This window comes from Arvicola amphibius, chromosome 7, assembly GCF_903992535.2.
Source record: "Arvicola amphibius chromosome 7, mArvAmp1.2, whole genome shotgun sequence".
In the NCBI taxonomy this organism is placed as follows: Eukaryota; Metazoa; Chordata; class Mammalia; order Rodentia; family Cricetidae; genus Arvicola; species Arvicola amphibius.
The window spans coordinates 55,619,899-55,639,149 of record NC_052053.1 but is presented as its reverse complement, the minus strand read 5'-3'; the positions used below and the strand labels follow the sequence as shown (position 1 = coordinate 55,639,149).

The 19,251-nt window shown below is 43.3% G+C and overlaps 1 protein-coding gene across 3 annotated transcripts in view; it reads right to left on the bottom strand.

The window, feature by feature from the left end:
* Positions 1-1,380: 1,380 nt before the first annotated feature.
* The window catches only part of Nr6a1 (nuclear receptor subfamily 6 group A member 1), a 149,746-nt gene continuing 131,875 nt past the window's right edge, over positions 1,381-19,251 (bottom strand). For 2 of the 3 annotated variants that reach the window (XM_038337697.1, XM_038337700.1), the window contains 6 exons: positions 17,510-17,664; positions 14,656-14,883; positions 13,188-13,442; positions 6,483-6,604; positions 4,688-4,840; positions 1,381-2,439 (listed from right to left, as the gene is read on the bottom strand). In XM_038337697.1, coding sequence (XP_038193625.1) covers positions 2,351-2,439; positions 4,688-4,840; positions 6,483-6,604; positions 13,188-13,442; positions 14,656-14,883; positions 17,510-17,664 — 1,002 coding nt within the window. In that variant the 3' untranslated portion in view covers positions 1,381-2,350. The remainder of the gene's footprint in view (positions 2,440-4,687; positions 4,841-6,482; positions 6,605-13,187; positions 13,443-14,655; positions 14,884-17,509; positions 17,665-19,251) is intronic. The other variant, XM_038337699.1, reaches the window with a different exon arrangement.

Below are 19,251 nucleotides of genomic sequence, written 5' to 3'. Positions count from 1 at the left end.
CCTCATCAGAGCTCTGACATTCAACGTACCAGGTAAAATACTAATTTGAAAAGCAATTTCAAAAATTAACAATTTGACAAATGGAGGTCTATGCAAAGAAAGCTGCCACGCACAGGCACTGTCTCTAAAAGGTGTCTCTGATTCCTAGCTTGAAGAAAGCAGCTGAGACTCTGACCTGGAGCCAAAGAATGTGATCTGCTTGGTTAAATGCAAAAATTCAGGCAAACAAGAAAAATACTGTGAACTTAGAAATGAAAAGACACATCAACACACACGTATCTTCCCACCAACATGTGAAAAACATTCTGCCTGGAACTTTCCTGAGAAACACATCTTTCTCTCTCTTTCTTTCTTTCTTTCTTTCTTTCTTTCTTTCTTTCTTTCTTTCTTTCTTTCTTTCTTTCTCAGAGTGGCTAGTGAGTAAGACTGAGAAGTAATGCTCTGAGCTTTGGGCATCAAGAGACATTGAGTGTCACTTTGCTGGTACCCGTAACATTTTACTAGAGAAAAGCTCTAGTGAAGACTTCTTAGAATACACAGGATGCGGCAGCCTCCTGGGTAAGTGAACTAGGCTTCATTGGGGTAGAGTAAACAGTTCCTGACCAAAGAGGCTCAAGGAGATGCTGTGGATGCAGCAGGCCAGCCAAGGGATGCACCAGTGAAGCAGCTGTCTGGGGCACCGACTGTAGGAAGGCCTGCTGAGGGCAAAGAAAGGAAAAGCAGCTCAAACAACTCTATGACAAGCTAGGTGTAGCCTGAGCCGAAGTCTGGAGGCAGGAACTTTTCCTAGAATGAGGTGAGCAGGCAATAAAGCACAAGGGCTCCAGGCTGCATCTGCAGAGGCAGCAGACAAGCCCTAGACACATGAGGTAGTTTAAAGCCCCTATCCCTTCCAGGTACTTCTGGGCCCATCCCTCTAGGCCTTGGTAGACCAGACCACTGGTGAGAGTTAAAGGAATAACTGGGCATCTCTGGGACTTGGCTTTCTGCTCTAGAGCCCTGGTATACTGGTCTCATTATGAAAATAACAGGAGAGCTTACAACAAAATTTAGGAGCCAAGTATCTGGTTCTTTCTACTGTTTAAAAATGGCAGTTTTAGCCACGCGGTGGTGGTGCACACCCTTAATCCCAGCACTCGGAGGCAGAAGCAGGTGAACCTCTGAGTTTGAGGCCAGCCTGGTCTACAGAGTGAGTTCCAGGACAACCAAGGCTACACAGAGAAACCCTTTCTCAAAAAAACAAAAACAAAAACAAAACGAAAAACAAAACCCCAAACCAAACCAAACCACCACCACCACCACCACCACCACCACCACCACCACCACCACCACCACCACCACCACCACCACCAAAATATAAAACTAAACAAGTTTTAGATTTCGTTCTAAGGATAAGGTAGGATGAGAACAGGGGCTTCCAAACGAGTCTATTCTTTCAGCAGCCTGGCCTTCGTCCCTCTACTCTTTGAGGGAAACAAGTTAAAGGAGAACAAATGAGAAATGACAGAACAGGGCATTTTTCTGTTACCTTTGCAAAGGACAGGGAGTCAAATCCATAGGAGGAGGGATGGAGTCTAAAGAAGGAAGGCCTTGGTAGACCTGGGTCAGGAGACTGGGCAGCTGGGAGGCAAGTCCTGCAGACTGATTTATAGTCAGGACTCTGCCTGGACAAAAACCTGACAGCAGCATTCAACAGACAACAGTGTGTGAGGTGGGAGGGTGCAGCAGAAGGGAGGAACACAAGTTTCTGCCCTTTGGGCTTGTGGGATGAGGTGATGGTTAATCCTCATCAAACATTGAGGGTTAAAATAAAAACTGCTTCTCAAACGTCCTGCCCACCTCTCTAGTAAGTCTCCCTGTACTGTTTTGCTCCTTTGGCATATTTCTCTGGGGCTATAAAAAGGCAGCCAGTTCTCGGACAGACAAGCATACGTCTGCTGAGAAACTGTGGAAAGGTAGGGATGGTCATATCCCTGTTTCCATTGAGGTAGTTGTCTTTGTCAACATTATGGATATCCATCCCACCCTCTCCCTCAAAATACAAAAGAACTATCTCTAAACAATGACAACACGGTAACATTAAACATCTTCACATTCTGTAAACTGCAAGGAAATGCATCTGCTGCATTCACACAAAAGCATGTGCATCATGTTGAAGGCCATACATTCAACTCTGTCGTGAAATAAATATATAGAAAAATGAGGTTAAAAACAGACAAACAAACAAATTCTTCTTGTGATGGAGGCAGCTGCTCCACAGTCTCCATCTTGGTCTCTCTGGCTCTTTCCTCTGGAGCCTGTCCTGCCCACTCAAGGCACTGCTGGCACCCGAGGCAGTGCTGGGAACAGGTCACTCCTTCACTGCACTTGTCTTGCAGGAATGCAGCACCACCTTAAAGAGGAGGGGCAGCTGTTCCAGGGGCACATTCACCATCTTTCCTGGATAAAAGGGAAAAGAGGAGTTAGCAGCAGCTACCAGCTAGGGAAGGAAAGCCAGTGTTTCTCTTCTCCGGCTACTTAATCTCCTTGGTGCAGGACAAAGGTAAGACAAGTATCAGGAGTACTGGCAAGGTCATAAGTGTTAGATAATGTCAGCGTATCTAGGCTCACTCTTCCATATGCTGCACTTGTTCTATGCCAGTTAGTTCAAAGCGTTGTCTCATTTAGACTCAATGTTTTTGTGATTGCCTTTTACAGCTAAGGCTTTGAAATGGACAGGAGTCCTACAGAGCTCTTTGTAGATAAAATACTATAGGGAACTTGCTTCCTGCAAACTTGCTAACATTCTATAAAACAATGTTCTTCAAAACATTAATGCAAGTACTAGGGAAGTAGGAGGAAGAGTTATAGGGACAAATACATTTGAAATGCCTGGAGATAAAAGAGTTTGACAGGTTTTTTTACTGATGATTTCTCAGAGCATTAAGCATACAAACAGTGTAAGCAAAATATAGTGTAGTTCTCCCTGTCAGTAACTTAGAATGACCTGGAGGACATTAAGAAAATACTGATACTTGGGCTTCACCCCATACTGATGAAGCCAGAATGTCTGGAGATGCAAAAACAAAAACAAAAAACAAAAAAAAAAAAAAAACCAAAAAACAACAACAAAAAACCCCACTAAACTAAACCAAACCAACCAACCAACTAGCCAAACAAACAAACAAAAAACGAAAACACAACAACAACAAAAAAAGCTGTTTTCAAAAGCTTTCCAGGTGATTGGAAATATGGCCAGGTCCAGCTTATATCTGCCAGACTGCTCTGTGGCTCAAGAAATAGAGAAAAAAAAATTCTGTCAGACTGACATGTTTGGTGTGGGATATCTGTACACTATATGAAGATATAGTGCTGTGATTGGTTCAATAAAAAGCTGAACAGTCAATAGCTAGGCAGGAGGTTTAGGAGGGACTTCCAGGCAGAGAGAGAGGAAGTAGGAAATGCAAAGGAGATGCCAACTGGAGAGAGTAGGACATACAGAATGAAGGAAAGGTAAAAAGCCATGAGGCAAAACATAGATTAATATAAATGGGTTAATGTAAATTATAAGAGCTAGTGGGACAAGCCTAAGTTAAAGCTGAGCTTTTATAATTAATAATAAGTCTTCGTGTTGTTATTTAGGGCTGGCAGTAGAAAACAAAGTCTGATTATATATGTTTTCCTTCAAAAATTGTATTACTGGGGGGATGGAGAGATGGATCAGCATTTAAGAGCACAGGCTGCTCTTCCAGAGACCCTGAGTTCAATTCCCAGCAACCACATGGTGGTTCATAGCCATCCATAATGAGATCTGGTGTCCTCTTCTGGCAGAATGCTGTATACACAATGAAGAAATCAATCTTTAAACTTGGCAGTGATGGTGTGCGTCTTTAATGTCAGCGCTTGGGAGGCAGAGGCAGACATATCTCAGTGAGTTCAAGGTCAGCCTGGTCTACAAAGTGAGTTCCAGGACAGTCAGGACTACACAGAGAAACCCTGTGTGTGTGTAAACCTTAAAAAAAAACTTAAAAAATTGTATTACTGAATTTTACAGAAACAATCCCAGTCTAAACATCATCCCAGTGAGTGCTAGACATAGAAAAGAAGAATCCTCACTATATGAAGTAAAGCAACAACAAAGAGCCAAGTTATGCACTGGAACAGAGGGCTGAAGCCACACACAAATTTCCTTTGTAAACAGCTCTATGGTGCCAATTTATATGGTACAATTCTACAAGACACAGTTTTTGTTGTTTTTTTTTGTTCAAGACAGGGTTTCTTTGTGTAACAGCCCTAGCTGTTCTGGAACTAGCTCTGTACACCAGGCTGGCCTCAAACTCACAGAGAAGGTCTCCTACCTCTGCTTCCTGAGTTCTGGGATTAAAGGCGTGTGCTATCACTGCCTGGCAAAACAAAGTTTTTTAAATTGATATATAACTTGCATATAAAATTCATTATCTAAAAGTATACAGTTCAGGACATGAAGTGGAGATACTGAGCTTGCTTGCCTCATCCACAGAATAGCTGCACATCACAGGTGCTTGGGAAACGGAAGCTTCTCTTTTCTAAGAGGAAACGCTAACTTTCTATTCCAAAAGAACTTTTCTGGTAATGGGCCTAGAATGAGCATCCTATGAGCCTTGTCATCTCAGCTTGTGACAAGCTTGGAGAAGCAAGGAAGGGAGAATGCCTGGACCCAGAATATTACCTGCAATGTATCGGATCTCTGGCAAGCACATCATAAGATCAGGAAAGCGGTTTGGTTGATGTGTGTATTTATATTCAGTGAAATCCTGACAAATGTACCAATACCGCTTATTCAGTTGTTCCAGTTGTGAGGCACTGGTCAGACCCCTGATATCTGTAAACAAAACAAAACAAAATAAAAATCACACAGGGAACAAACAGGATGGTAAACACCAAATTTTTTTTTAATGAGACGTTATTAAACACAGTCATAAAAAAGATCTTTTCTCCTTCTAATGTGGAGAAAGTAAAACCCAGAGTCGGTAAATAAGATTTAAAAAAAAAAAAAAAAGGGACCTGCTCCTTTGTCTGAGCCCTAAGTGCTGAGCTGGGTATCTCCACATTACATCAGGCCTTCTCAAAAAAAAAAAATTATTTATTTATTTATTTATTTATTTATTTATTTATTTATTATGTGCACAATATTCTGTCTGTGTGTATGCCTTCAGGCCAGAAGAGGGCACCAGACCCCATTACAGATGGTTGTGAGCCACCATGTAGTTGCTGGGAATTGAACTCAGGACCTTTGGAAAAGCAGGCAGTGCTCTTAACCTCTGAGCCATCTCTCCAGCCCTACATCAAGGTCTTAATACAGGGTATGGTGGCACAAACAGGCACCAGAGAACATGGAACAAGGGGCTATCTCTTTACTCAACAATACTTTGAACAAAAACATTGGTTATCAAAAACATTGCTGATACCATCTCCAGCATCCCTGTGTTCTTACCATTCTATCTTGATTGTAAGTATGTATGTCTCTATCTAAAGTACAGAAGATGAATAAAGCATACTGTATGTAAATCCTACCCAGTCTTTGAGGTCTGCACAGTTCTCCTCCTCTAAGAAGTTGCTACTCATCTTCCCCACATACAGTACAATTCATGTGTTGAGTGCTATTGGAGTGTATACTCTTCAGGGACCTGGGAGCTGGTTTGTTTTTTTTCTCCTCCTTCCAAACCCCTGCTACTATCTTTAATATATGGTACAAGGCTTGGCTAGAGAAGGCATGTAGGTCACCTGACAATGCATGATGATATACAGACAGGAGTAGGAGTCTGACAGTTACTAGAGGGCAGAGTGGGGAGCAGTGGTAACAAGGTAGGCATGATCAAGAGTCTCTGGACTGGAAAACTGAAAATGGTAAGACAGCACTTTCAAAGTCACAGGGAACAAAGCCACACAGGCCTACTCTGGGAATGGGACATTCATACACTACTTTTGATAAAAACAAAACAAAACAACAACAACAACAAAAAAAAACCACACCAATCTTCCTGCATAGATGATTACCAGCAACTACCATGCGTTACTTGTTGGCGATGTGCCTATAACCTGACTGGACTCTTCTAACAGAGGAGGAGTCGTGTGTGCCAGCACTCCTCCTGAGCATCAGAGCAGCTGCCAGCATGTCAACCACTGTCTTATCGCCAGCAGTTTCATCAGTCACCCTGCTCTTCTTCAGCTGCTGGTAAACTTGGTACATATTTTAAATGACGCATGTTCTGTCCTTGGTGTCTGTGTTTAAATGCATTAAAACTGACTAAACAAAGCGAATCCTCTTCCTTCCTCTGTGAGTTATAGAGATTGTGGCATTTAGATTTCAAGAGAAAAATCCAAAGCATTCCTTACACTGCAGAGGATCAAGTAGGGTGATGACTAGGGGGAGCACAGGGCCTTCCAAGACTGATGACCACGTGGTGTAACAGATTCTGTGACACATAAAACACACTGCTGCCTTCACCCCACCACCTACTCACCTTGATTCAGGAAGTTAATTGCTTTCATGCATGCATACTCCTCATTGCTGACCTTCAGCTGATGGAACTTGTGATACAGGTAGATAAGCCGTTCAATCACCTCCATCCCTTCATCACTAAATCTAGACAACAGATAAAGGCTTTTACCTGGGGTACCAATATGAGCAAAGGCCAGTAAGGGAACACAGAGGTTATCTATGATAGGAAAGAAACTCCACTTGGGGGAAATGTCACCCACAGGAAAATCCATGCTCTGTTTGGCAGCCAGTGTAGATTCTGCAAGCTGCTGTTTCCAGGGTTGGGCAGAGTCAAGTAAAACCAGGTTCAAATCCAACTGCACCACACAAAGCTCTGAGAGTCTAGGAAGGTTATTTAATCCCTGTAAGCTTTGAGATCTCCCTCTGCAAGATGTTTACCTGCTTATGCTAAAGGAAATTTGGGATAGAAACCGAGAAGAATGTGACACTATTAAGATACAGCTTTTGTGGCGATACAGTCTGCAGTATCAATGACAGCTGCCACGGCGACTCTATGAGAGCCTCAGTCATGGTGTGGAAAACGCTTCCAGTTCTGTTCATTTAGATTCACTATTTCTAGCAAGGCTAAAACAATATACAATAAAACAATCTTACTGGCGTCTCTGACTGTCCTGGGGGAAGGAAACACTTGCTGAGTTTTTCCACCACAAGAGCCTTGTGCTGAGCACCTTCTGTGCATTCTTAACCCTATGAGCGACGGGAAACAATCACTATCAACACAAGAGGAGAAACTCAAGTTCAACATGGAGAAGGGACTGGCCCACCAACACACAGCCAGCTATTGGTGCGATGAGAACCTGGGAGCCTGGGCTAGCTTCCCAAAGCTAGCAGAACAGACAGGTTTCTCCAACTATTTACATGTAACTTCTTTCCACCTGATGAATTCTTACATGACCCCAGGGATAAGGGTAATAAAATAGGTATACAAATCCAACATTGATAGTAAACCATAGTGAAATTCATCTTATTTTTTTATATGTTGGTGTATATGTGTGTGTACATGTTCGTGTATGTGTGTAAGGGTAGAGGTTGACACTGGGTGTCTTTTACTTTTATTGTTCTCCACTTTATGTTTGGGGATAACAGTCTCTAATTGGATTTGAACCTCACTACTTGGTTAAACTGGCTGGCCAGCAAGTTCTGGGATCTGTCTATCTCTGTTCTCATTCAGTGCTATGGTTATAGACATTTCCAGATTTTTATATGGGTGCAGGCACCTAAACTTAAGATTAAGTTACATAGCAAGGATTTACCTACTAAGCCAGTTCCAGTAAATTTATTTTAAGACAGCTTTTTGGCATGTAATTATATAATTTACTAAAGATAAAACCAAATTTACAGACTAATGAGATGAATATGCTTATTATTTTTACATGAAGAATTAAGTTGCACCCAAGTATTCAACATTGCAGGACACACAGCAAAGTTTATCAGAGTTTCTCTCTCTCTCTCTCTCTCTCTCTCTCTCTCTCTCTCTCTCTCTCTCTCTCTCTCTCTCTCAACAAAGTGTTATCATTTATAAAGAGGTGGTGGTGGACCAGTCACATGAGGAGCGGCGGCAGGTCACCGGAGGCCTGGGAAGACAAACAGAAACACTATGCAGAGAGTTTGGGTATAGAGTTTATTTAGTGGGTTACAGAGGGGAAAGAGAAGAGGAAGCGGGGAAGGGGGAGAAAAGAGAGAGAGGCAGAAGCAAACAGAAGAAGGGCAGATGGCAGGGTGGGGGGAGGGAGGGAGTAGGAGGGGGAGGGAAGGAGAGAGAGAGAGAGAGAGAGAGAGAGAGAGAGAGAGAGAGAGAGAGACAGACCAGGCCAGTAGATTATACAAAGTCTCACCATATATCCCTGGCTGGCCTAGAACTTACTGCATGAAACAGACTGGTCATGTATATATCCAGATCCTCCTAAAAAAGTATATTAATCAAAATCTCCTTTGCTCATGTGTGGCAAGGCTCAGAGTGGTCACTAACTGTGCTCCTGACATAAAGGCCCTTTCATAGGAAGTCTTACTTTCCTGACAACTTGTGAGATGAATCATATTTCTGTATTAGGATAAGAGTGTAGAAAGAGGTGACTCTCTCAAAGTTACATAGTAAGAAAATCTTCCCCAATCCTGTCAAATTCTTCAGTGCTACCTGAAAAAGGCTGCCACATGCTATCCTGTGAAACCTTAAGAGCTTTATGTTCCCACAGCAACTCATCCTGGGGCCTGACCCTAGGAGGTGATGGGTATTTCTGCATAACTAGCATGTTGTGTCTTCGAGGAAGCAGCACACCTAGTGGTGAAGACTACTCCTCATCAAAGTACTTGCTGGCTACTTAAGTTCTTGAGAAAGAAAGGGCAATGGTGGTTCCCTGTAGTATCTGCATGGAGGAGTTGTGATATGCTAAGGTGGGACATAACAAATAAGACGGGGGGAACAGAGCTGATATCTGTCTGGTGGTCGAGCAATGCAGGAAGCACAAATAATGCTCTGTCTCTTAATCAGCCCCAGACCTCACTATGGCACGGCAGGATCTGCAGGTGTGTGGCTATCATCCAGACTCTGAGCTGGCAGCGCCAAATCTGTTCCTGGCTGTCTTGGCCTGGGGACACAAAGGGGCTCTGAAGAGCTTGGGCCTGTACATATGCCCAAGCCCTGCTCTTTCTCTTGGGGACAGCACACCCCTTCAAATACCTTACAAGAAGCAGCCATCATAGTCCCTTGGCAGTGGTCCCCACTCAGTTGCCACAACTTGGCTGCAAAGCTTTCCTCCACACCCACATCCCACCCTTTGATAAACAGAGCTGTTCTCTGTTCCACAGGCCTGCTTTCTCCTCCAGCCGTTCCTCCTCCACATCTGCCCACTCCACAGTTCTGACGCCCCTGTAGTCCCTGTCTACAAATTATCAGCACTCAAAGCCATAAAGTTGGACAAACACACCCATTCTTCTCTTAGGTTCCTATCACACAAACATTCTAGGACAAAGAAAACATTCCTGCCAGGATCCCCCAAACCACTGGACCATTCAGTCAGCAAATGAAGCTGACACCATATAAGTTATATTCCAACAAGGGGCAGAGAGGAACGGCTCTCTTCCCCATTCATCTAAATATACCCTCCTCAGCAGCAGTCAGCAGCAGCCACCTTCACATCCACACACAAGCCAGATTACAGCTCCAGGATGCATTCTAGAAAGTCATTCCTTCTAAGAATCTGGGATAAGGCAATGGCAGAGAGCTCTGACTTTGAAGCACAACAGACCTGCATAGGAATCTTAGCTCTGTCTTTTTCTACCTTTGTAGCCCTGCATTTTCTTCACTCTGAAATTCAAGGTCCTTATTATCTAAGTCTCATAGGATGGCAGTAAGGACTCAACAGCAATGTAAGTAAAAACAGTGATAAAAACTGGTGCAACAAATTCCATTGATCATTACACATTCACAGTATCACTATCATTGTCATTCTCTTGTAATAAGGAGAGAAAAAAACTGTTTCCTGAGCCTGAGAACTAGTCAAAAGTGCCCATTAAAGCCCATCTAACTCAAAGCATCTTCTCCAGGGAGTGAAAGGGTGTTGATTAGGGCTGGGAGAGGTCCCTGGCTGGTGCTACAATCTGCTTTAAATCACATTTGTCCACCTCTGTGTCTGATAACAGTCTGATGAGGAGTAGGCACCATAAACTTGATTCAGTATTAAGAAGAGAAAAGGAGCTGGTCGTGCATCATCTGGGAAGCCTTGTCCTGACAGCAGGCACTCACACTCAGGAGCTGGGAAGAAGCAAAGACTGCCTGGGGGAGTAGGAGTAGTACAGCAGAGGAAGAAAGAGCTACAGCCAATTAGACACTACACCCTAGGGATGTGGCAGAGAGGGGATGCTTGGCAGTGATTAACCTAACTCCAGAGGCTCAACTTCCAGATCTTATGACTTACATGCAACTCAGACTTCACAGGCACCCAAGCCAAACACAGAGTGTCTTATGTCCCCCATCATGCTCTTCCCTGATGCTTCGTCCTGGCTAGGATAACGTGTGCCCACAACTTTCCTTACTTAACAGACGTCCTGCTGATACCTTGCCTCTGACACTGCTAGCTTGGCGCTGTCCTCTCCATATCACTGTTCTGTCCTTCAGGCATCCTCTGCCTTTCCATGGACACAGACCAGCCTCTGGTCAACCATGCTCTTGTCTGAACAGCCACAGAACGCTTTCTCAAACGTAACCACCCAAGTAATTCCTGTGACGCAATGCTGCTAACAATCAAATCCAAAGTCCTCTCTCTGGTTTGTTTGGTTTTGTTTTTAGGCAGAGTCTCAGCATGTATCCCAGGCTGTCCTGGAATTTGATTTGCAGACTAGGCTAGCCTTCAACTCAGGGATTCTCCTGCCTCTGCCCAGTTCTGGGACTAAAAGTGCGTGCTACCATGTCCAGCTCTTCTAGGGTCTCTCTGTGTAGTGCTGAAACTTGCTCTGTAGACCAGGCTGGCCTGTCCTGCCTTCATCTTGGTCTCTATACTGTATTTGGAAAATTCTCTCTTCAAAATGCAGCTCAAATGTCTGTTCTTGTGGTAAGCCAAGTACATAACTACAGCCCTCTTTCCTTAGTCTGGGTTTGAATAGTCCTTATACCCTCCTCAATATCCTTCAATATGACCTTACATTGTAGATTATATTTGTTACAATAAAATGAGAACCGGGACTCTCAGAGTTAGAAACCATGTCTAAGTTGGGTGTGGTAGTACATAGCTATTATTGAAGCTACTCAGAAGACCAAAGCAAGAGCATTCTAAATTTGAGGCCTTCCTGGGAAACTTAGTGAATTATTTATTCAAAATAAATGAAACATAGCTAGGGATTCTATCTCAGTGGTAGAGTACTTACATAGCACGTGTAAGGCCTTGGGTTTAAATCTCTGGAACCAGAAAGGAAAGGAGGGAGAGAAGGAAAAAGGAATGGAAGACAAAACCTTATCTACATGGTTTGTGTTCATAGAATCATTGCCTCCAACAACTCCTAACACATGCAGTGCCTGCAGAGGGCCTGGAAAACCTTCCATCCTGTAGGGAGTGGAACCTAGAGGCTGATTTCACTGCTGCTACAGGGAGTCCATCCCAGGAAGAGCTAGTAGTTCCCAGAAAAACAGGGAGACTGGGCTCCCTGAGGCCAGATCTACAAACCCACAACATTACAGCAAGTTTACTGCTGTCCACACAGCCCTTCAATCCAGAGTTATGATCTGGAGACAGAAATCTGATGGAAACAATGAATTAGAGGCTCTAGACAAGGGGTCAGGTCATTTGTAAAATTTGATGGCTCTGTTTATAGGATAAAATGTCAGGTAGGTGCATCTTGAAGTCAGTAAGCAAGGAAACACTAGAAAAGCAAAAGAGAGAGCCAGTTCCCAGATTCTCACTCAGCTGCGTACAAACTCCTGAAGGTCGTAAAGCCTTGCTCCCTGCTTAAGTGTTAGCTTTGTTTTATGTAATGCACAGGATGGTGGGGCTGATGCACCCTAGTCCTGTAAAGAAAATTATGGGAGTTGGTACCCTATCTCCTCCATATCTCATTTATTCTTGTTCTGGGTACTTTTAAGTTATATGACTTATATTAGTTAACTGTCCAAGAAAAGGTGATTTACTGAAATGTTTATTTAACTGTGAGTTAAGCTACATAAGACATTTCACATGAATAAATTAATAATCCAAAAAGTTATTGAAATAGACACTTGTTTTTGTTTTTTCGAGACAGGGTTTCTCTGTAGCTTTGGAACCTGTCCTGGAACTTGCTCTTGTAGACCAGGCTAGCCTCGAACTCACAAAGATCTGCCTGCCTCTGCCTGCCAAGAGTGCTGGGATTAAAGGCGTGTGCCACCAACACCCGGCTGATACTTGTTGTTTTAATTTGGAGGTCAGAAATGAAGAGTTTTCCCTTAATTTTTCCCTTCCATTTTCCCTAGGTCTTCAAAGAATGTGACTAAAATAGTTCATGGACAGGTTATAGAAGCAGCAGGGAGGAAAAAGGCTGTTCTAGAGAAGGTTAGAGGACGCTGTTTAGTCAGAAGGAAAATTTATGGCAAAGAACAGCCAGGAGACCTGTTTGGTTCAGTCCTATGCTCTTAACATCTCATCCCACCTCAGGTACCACGAAAGAGCCTAAGCAGTCAGGCAGAGGGCAGGGGATGGGGATAGGAAGCTATGGGACAAGCTCAAGACCAGGCTCTAGATTAAAATCTAAAACCTTTAAGGGTCAGATTCTCTGAACTTCAACTTTCTCATCTATAAACAAGCACACAATAGCGCTTATGTACTTTAAGTCGTAAGAAAGAATCAATACAAAGTTGCCTACAAATGATACCAAGCTGACTCGCAAGTCCAGAGTCCCTTCCCTTGGGGGTCGAGTTTAGATTTTTGTTTTTCTCAGGTATATCATCCCACTAATGCAGACATAACATTAAAGCAACAGCTTAGCATTCTACCAATCTGACTGTGTGACACTTATTCATCACCCCTGCCTTGTTGGAGAGTTACCTACTCTATACACAGAACCTGTGATTTGGACAATGACAGGACAGTATTAAAATCCAGGTCCATGGGATTTAATATTCCCCTTTGGAGACTAGGTAGCCTTGCCTCACAGGGAGGATGATGGCTTGGCTGCTCAGGATGTCCTCCTCAGTCAGCGCTCTCACCTGTGTAGCTCTTCATCAGACGGTGAGTACTTGGCAGTGACATCAGCCAGCTCCCCAAAGATTTGCTTGCTATAAACTGTGAGGGAAGAGAGCAGGATCAATTCCTGCCATGTAGAGCTCAAGAGGCACGTGTAATCCTTGATTGAGAGCTCGCAGAAGAAAGGCAGCTTCTTGATCCAGGCAATTTGTCTAAAGAGCAACTCGTCAGCCAGGCGGCAAAGCAGAGCAAACAGCTCTGCTTGTGTCACAGCATATCTGGAGGTGGGGACAGGACAGAGAGTGAGGGTAGAAGCAAAGGAGGGAGGGTATTCCTCGAAGGCACAGTATGTCCTTGGCAGGAGGGCCCTTGCCCTTGACTGCAGATTTCCAGTTTCACTCAACTTCTTATAAAGGGGTAGGGCTGGAGTCTGCAAAAAGCTGGGATGGGAGTTGGGGGCAATGATATGATTTTCTGAGAAGAGGCTGCTGAGAGAAAAGGAGGTTTAGAAACTTGTGGAATTATGAGGGGCTTTCACTCTTAATGCTGGTGTTCTCTGATGTCTCATGACCTAGAAGAAATTCTTACTCATTCCTGCTCTAGTTTTGGTAATAAAAATACTAATGCGGTGGGTCTGGAGCATACCTATTATGAGGAACAACAACCACACATACAAGAAAACAGAAACAAAAACAAAACGCAAAGCCAAACAAATCCAAGGACCAGACTGCTGCAGAGAACAGGCATTCAGAAGCCTTTCCTGTCCTCACTGTGCCCCCTGGTGGTTACAGTTCAGGAACCAGAGTTGCTCAGCCTTTCTAAAAAGCTATTTCTCAGCTCTAGCCCACAGGGGCCTCTGAGTCTCAGCTTTATTCCTCTCAAAGTCCTTGGTCCTCTTCCTCATTCCCTATATAAAAGCTCTAGGGGATCCTTCCTTTATGTATTTAAGTCTACTCTTCTGAAACTGGAGCCTAGCCGAGGATCTCAGGATACCTCTTGGGAGGCCTAAGACTCTAGCAACCCATGCTCTCTACCTAAGAAGTAATGAGCGCAAGAATGGGTGGCCCAGATGATGAACTACGCAGCACCCAAACAGAGCCAAATGCAGACTGAGGTATCTCTTCCACCCATTCAGGTCTGTACCAAAGGCTGCCAGTCACATGCCATTGGTTACTAATGGGCATGTTGGCTAGGTATATAGACAGGTCACAACCGATTAGGGTTTGAATGATTTAAAAACCTTAGGCCCGATAGAAAGCTTATTTCTGACACAAAACCAACCATTTCAGGGCTTGGTTTACATAGAACCACAGAGAAATGAAGGCTCTTCAATCCCAATTTCATAGGAACTAAAAACCCGAACTCTCTGAGAAAAGATGCTTAAGGAAACATGAGGGACCAATGCCTTCAGTGACAAAGCTGGGGATACAACTGGTGCATGGTAGGAACATTTTGAGACTGAAGGGGCCAAGTAGGGCAGAATTCACTCACCCATCTTCAATCAACATGGGTGTGCCCAACGGCTCCAGGTCTTCGGCTGACATGAGCTGGTGAATCAGACTGTAGGACTGAGGGTCCAAGCTTCGAGCTTGTGGGGGCAGAAGTGGTGAATGGCCAGAATAGCTAAAAAGGTGTGGTATGTATTGATAATGTGGAGGCACTGACATCCCCATGTACTGATCCCTGAATGTCATGAATCCATTTAGTTCCACAGACCTACTGAAGAGAAAAACTTCACATCAGGAAAAGCCATCAGGAAAAGCAGGTTGAGCACATGCTCAAAGGAATAAGATAGCCGAGGTGTTCTCTGATCATAAAGTCTGTAACTAATCAAGTCATAGGACAAAATTAAAGATTATATACATGTCTACCCATTAGATTCCAGCCACGAGACATGACTCTGTGAGAGTACAGAAGCATGGGGCTGGCTCACCATTGGCAAACTCAGTGACCAACAGTATAGGAGATATAAATAAATAAGGATTGGCTGAAGTCTTTGTCCTGGTGTCACAAGTAGCACCTCGCTCATGCTAGGTAGGTGCTTGCCCACTGTGCTCTATCCTAGAGCTCTTCTACCATCTAACATTATATTCGAGATCCTGTCTCTAGGGCTAGTTGTCAGGGCCAACCCTGAATTCATTCTGTAGCCCAGGCAGGTTTTGAAGTTGTGATCCTCCTGCCTCAACCTCTTCGATAGTTGAGACAGTAGGTCTTCACCACCAAGCCCAGACTGAAAGAGTTTTTAATGTATACCAGTAGACTACTGTGACAAAAATGTATGTTTATATTGTTGTTTTACTGTTAGGAAAACAAAGGCACAGGGCAGGCTAAGTGGACTTAATTAGTCCAAAAACCAAATCCAGTACCTAGCATGAAATATAGCCTGAGGTCCTTAAGTTCCTAACCCCTAAGAAGAAAGAACAAGGGAACAAATAATGGAATTAAAAGCTCTAATTGACTATGAAGAGGAAGGCAGGTCTTCCCTGTTTCCTCTCTTTGGGAGAAATCTAATCATTTTCTCAACTGACTAAAGAAGTTACATCTGTTTATTTATATTTCTCCACGGTGTGGAGCTCTCCTCTTCCACTGTGTGGCCATCAGGCTTGGCAGCAGGTGCCTTTACCTGGTGAACCATCTCACCAGCCCATTATTTATCATTTTGAAAGTCATTTAGCTTTTCCTAGATGTATCTCCTATGACTGAGTTTGGCAAACTATAGTTTATAGGCCAGACCTAGCCTAAGACCTATTTTGGTAAATTGACTTTTTTATGGGAACAAAGCCACACTCACTGTTTTATACATATGGTGTGTGCAGCTTTTGAGCCACTAAGGCACAGTTGGGGAGCTGGGACCCAGGCCAGACTTAGAAAGTCTAAAATAGTTACTATATGGCCTTTTAAATTTTTGTTTGTCAATTTGGAAACAGGTTCCCTATGTAGTCCTGCCTGTCCTAGAATGACCTTTTATAAAAGGAGGATTTCTTTCTTTTATCATGTGCATATATGATGATGCATGTGTGTACAGGCCTGAGACTGATGTCAAGTACCTCTCTCAATGGTTTTCCACCTTATCCTTCTGAGACAGGGTGTCTAAAAAGACCTGGAGCTTATAAATTCAGTTAAATTAGCTGGCCACTGAGCCCCAGAGGCCACAGCCTCCCTAGTGCTAGAAGGAAACAAAGTCTATATAGTCCTCACCGCACCTGGCTTTTATGTGGGTGCTGGGGCTCCAACCTGGGGCCTCATGACTGCAGAACAAGCACTTTACAGCCTGAGCAATTTCCACAGGCCCTACTGTGTAACATCTTATTCTCATTCATTCATTCATTCATTTATTTTTTAAAGAGTTATTTACGCTGGGCAGTGGTGGCACACGCCTTTAATCCCAGCACTTGGGAGTCAGAGGCAGGCAGATCTCTGTGAGTTCGAAGCCAGCCTGCCTGGTCTACAGGAGCGAGTTTCAGGACAGCCAGGACTGTTATACAGAGAAATCCTGTCTCAGAAAACAAAACAAACAAAAAGATTTATTTATTTATGTATATGAGTGTTCTGTCTGCATGTTTGCCTGCACTTCAAAAGAGGTCATCAGATCCTGTTACAGATGGTTGTGAGCCACCATGTGGGTGCTGGGAATTGAACTCAGGACTTCTGAAAGAGCAGTCAGTGCTCTTAACCTCTGAGCCATCTCTCCAGAGATTTCAAGAAAATATCTTTAATTCTTGTCCTATATGAAAGACTTCTGGGGCAAAGAGCCCTCCATTATAGCTAAAAGCTATACTTAAAGCTATTAGCTAACTTAAGATAGCATGATTGCCTCAAGAGGCTTTAATTTTTTTAAAAAAGATTTACTTACTTATTATGTATAGTGTTCTGCTTGTGTGTATGCCTGCAGGCCAGAAGAGGGCACCAGATCTCATTTTAGATGATTGTGAGCCACCATGTGTTTGCTGGGAATTGAACTCAAGACCTCTGGTGAATAGCAAGTCTTCTTAACCGCTGAGCCATCTCTCTAGCCCCTGAGAGTTCCCCAATAACACTGACTCTCGTGAGTCAGAAAAACTGTTAACTCAATTCTGCAAACAGTGTATTAAAATGTTATTCTGCTAACTGAAGCCTATGTAGGCATGTACAGAAGTGGTGCTTATCAGTCTGAAAAAGAGATTGACGATATTTTGTTTTGGTCTTGGAAAGTTGGCCTTGTTCCATCCTGGTCCCCAAGAGCCTGGGGGACCAAGGGCACAAAGGCTGAGAAAGCTTGGTAGAGGAGCACTCTATCAGAAGTTCTTTGGAGGACGACTTGCTGGGTGGTCCGTAGATGATGATACTGGGCTTGCCTTTAGCTTACCTGGATGACAATGTGGAGCCTGGTGAGGGCTGGTTGCTCTCTGAAGCCCTGTTCCCAGGGGAACTGTGGTCGCTGTCACCATGGTTGCTCCAGTGATTGGCTTCTTCCTCAAACTCTTGTCCAGACATGATTCTTTCAATCTCTTCTTCTGATATCTTTGACAAGAAATGGACACATGTTAACCTGATACTGTAGATAACTCCTGTTCTGTCTGTAGGACACCAAGTTTATACTCCAGGTCTCTCATACTCTTTGGAGTTTCTTGGCTATGCCAGAATATCTGGACACAATCTTTGACTTTTCCCTTGCCCGTTTACCCTACCTTCCAGTCACAAAGTCTATTCCTCAACTCTTGTCTCTGCGTCCTCCCTTTCCTAACTGAAATTTCATTTCATTCTTCAGTGACAATCCCCTATGTGCTCTACCCAATAATGAATGTTATCTCCTTTGTAAAATTATCTAGCATTATTTACTATTCATAACTATATGGATTCTGAGAAAAGAAGGGCAGCATCATGGTTAATAGTATAAATTCAGGAAGCAGACCATCTTTTGTCAAATCCAGACTTCTGGAACAAACTTGGTAAAGTTACTGAATTATCTCATGTGATGTATGTCCATTAATTTGGTAGATAGAACAAAATCCCCACCTCACTGGATTCTTGAGGATTAATCAAATCAGATACTTAGAAAGGGGACTAGCAAGAATAACAATTAAAGAAGCACTGAGAGTTACAATATCATCATCTTTGGGTTGCTTTGTTTGAGACAGGTCTTGTTACAGTGCTCAGGATAGTCTTAAATTCCTAGGCTTAAGCAGTCCTTCTGCTTCAATTTTTCAAGTGGCTGATAGGTGTGTGTCACCAAACTGGGTTGTTATTGTTACAGAACACTCATAGTAACATACCATTAAAATATCCTTTGTATAGCTAAAATGATGGATGATAGGATCTAACAAAGAAGAAGTGTATAATAAATGGGTATTAAGTAAGTGGTACTCATCTGTTAAGAACTGACATGTACTTTCACATGGATTTTCTTTTTTCCAAGAAAGACATCACTTCCGGGCAGTGGTGGTGCACACCTTTAATCCCAACATTTGGGAGACAAAGGAAGGCATTTGAATTCTCTGTGACCTCTGTGAATTCGAGGTCAGCGTGGTCTACAGAGTAAGTTCCAAGACAGCCAGCCAGGACTATTTCGCAGAGAAAACCTGTCCCCAAAAACCAAAAACCAAAAACCAAAAACCAAGCCAAACCAACCAACCAAACAAAAACAGAAAAAAAAATTATCACCTAGTCTATTACTCTATTAAATAAAACTTGAAGAAATCACAGCTCACATAAGTCATACTGTGTGCACCTAGATGTGGTCGGGGGTAAGAGGAAGAAACAGAAATATACTAGAACTTAGCCCAGTACTCTATAGAAAACTGTATCTTCTATACAGTTTCTAACTTAGGGATGAGGCCTAACTGGTCACAGTCAACACAGAGCAGATAGAGTAAGTGCTAAAGATTTTATATGATGTTTCTATGGAAACCACAAAGTCCATTTTCTCCCAGGCTCTTTTGGTTCAGACCTGCATATGTATTTGCTCTAGCGGCCTTTAAGAAAACCCTGAACTGTCATGGTCATAAACAAAAGCTTTCAGAAAGGGAACACTACAGGAGCAGTGAGATGGCTTAGCAGGGAATCGAGTTTGCCATTCCAGCCTGAGGACCTCAGTTCAACCCCTGGAAG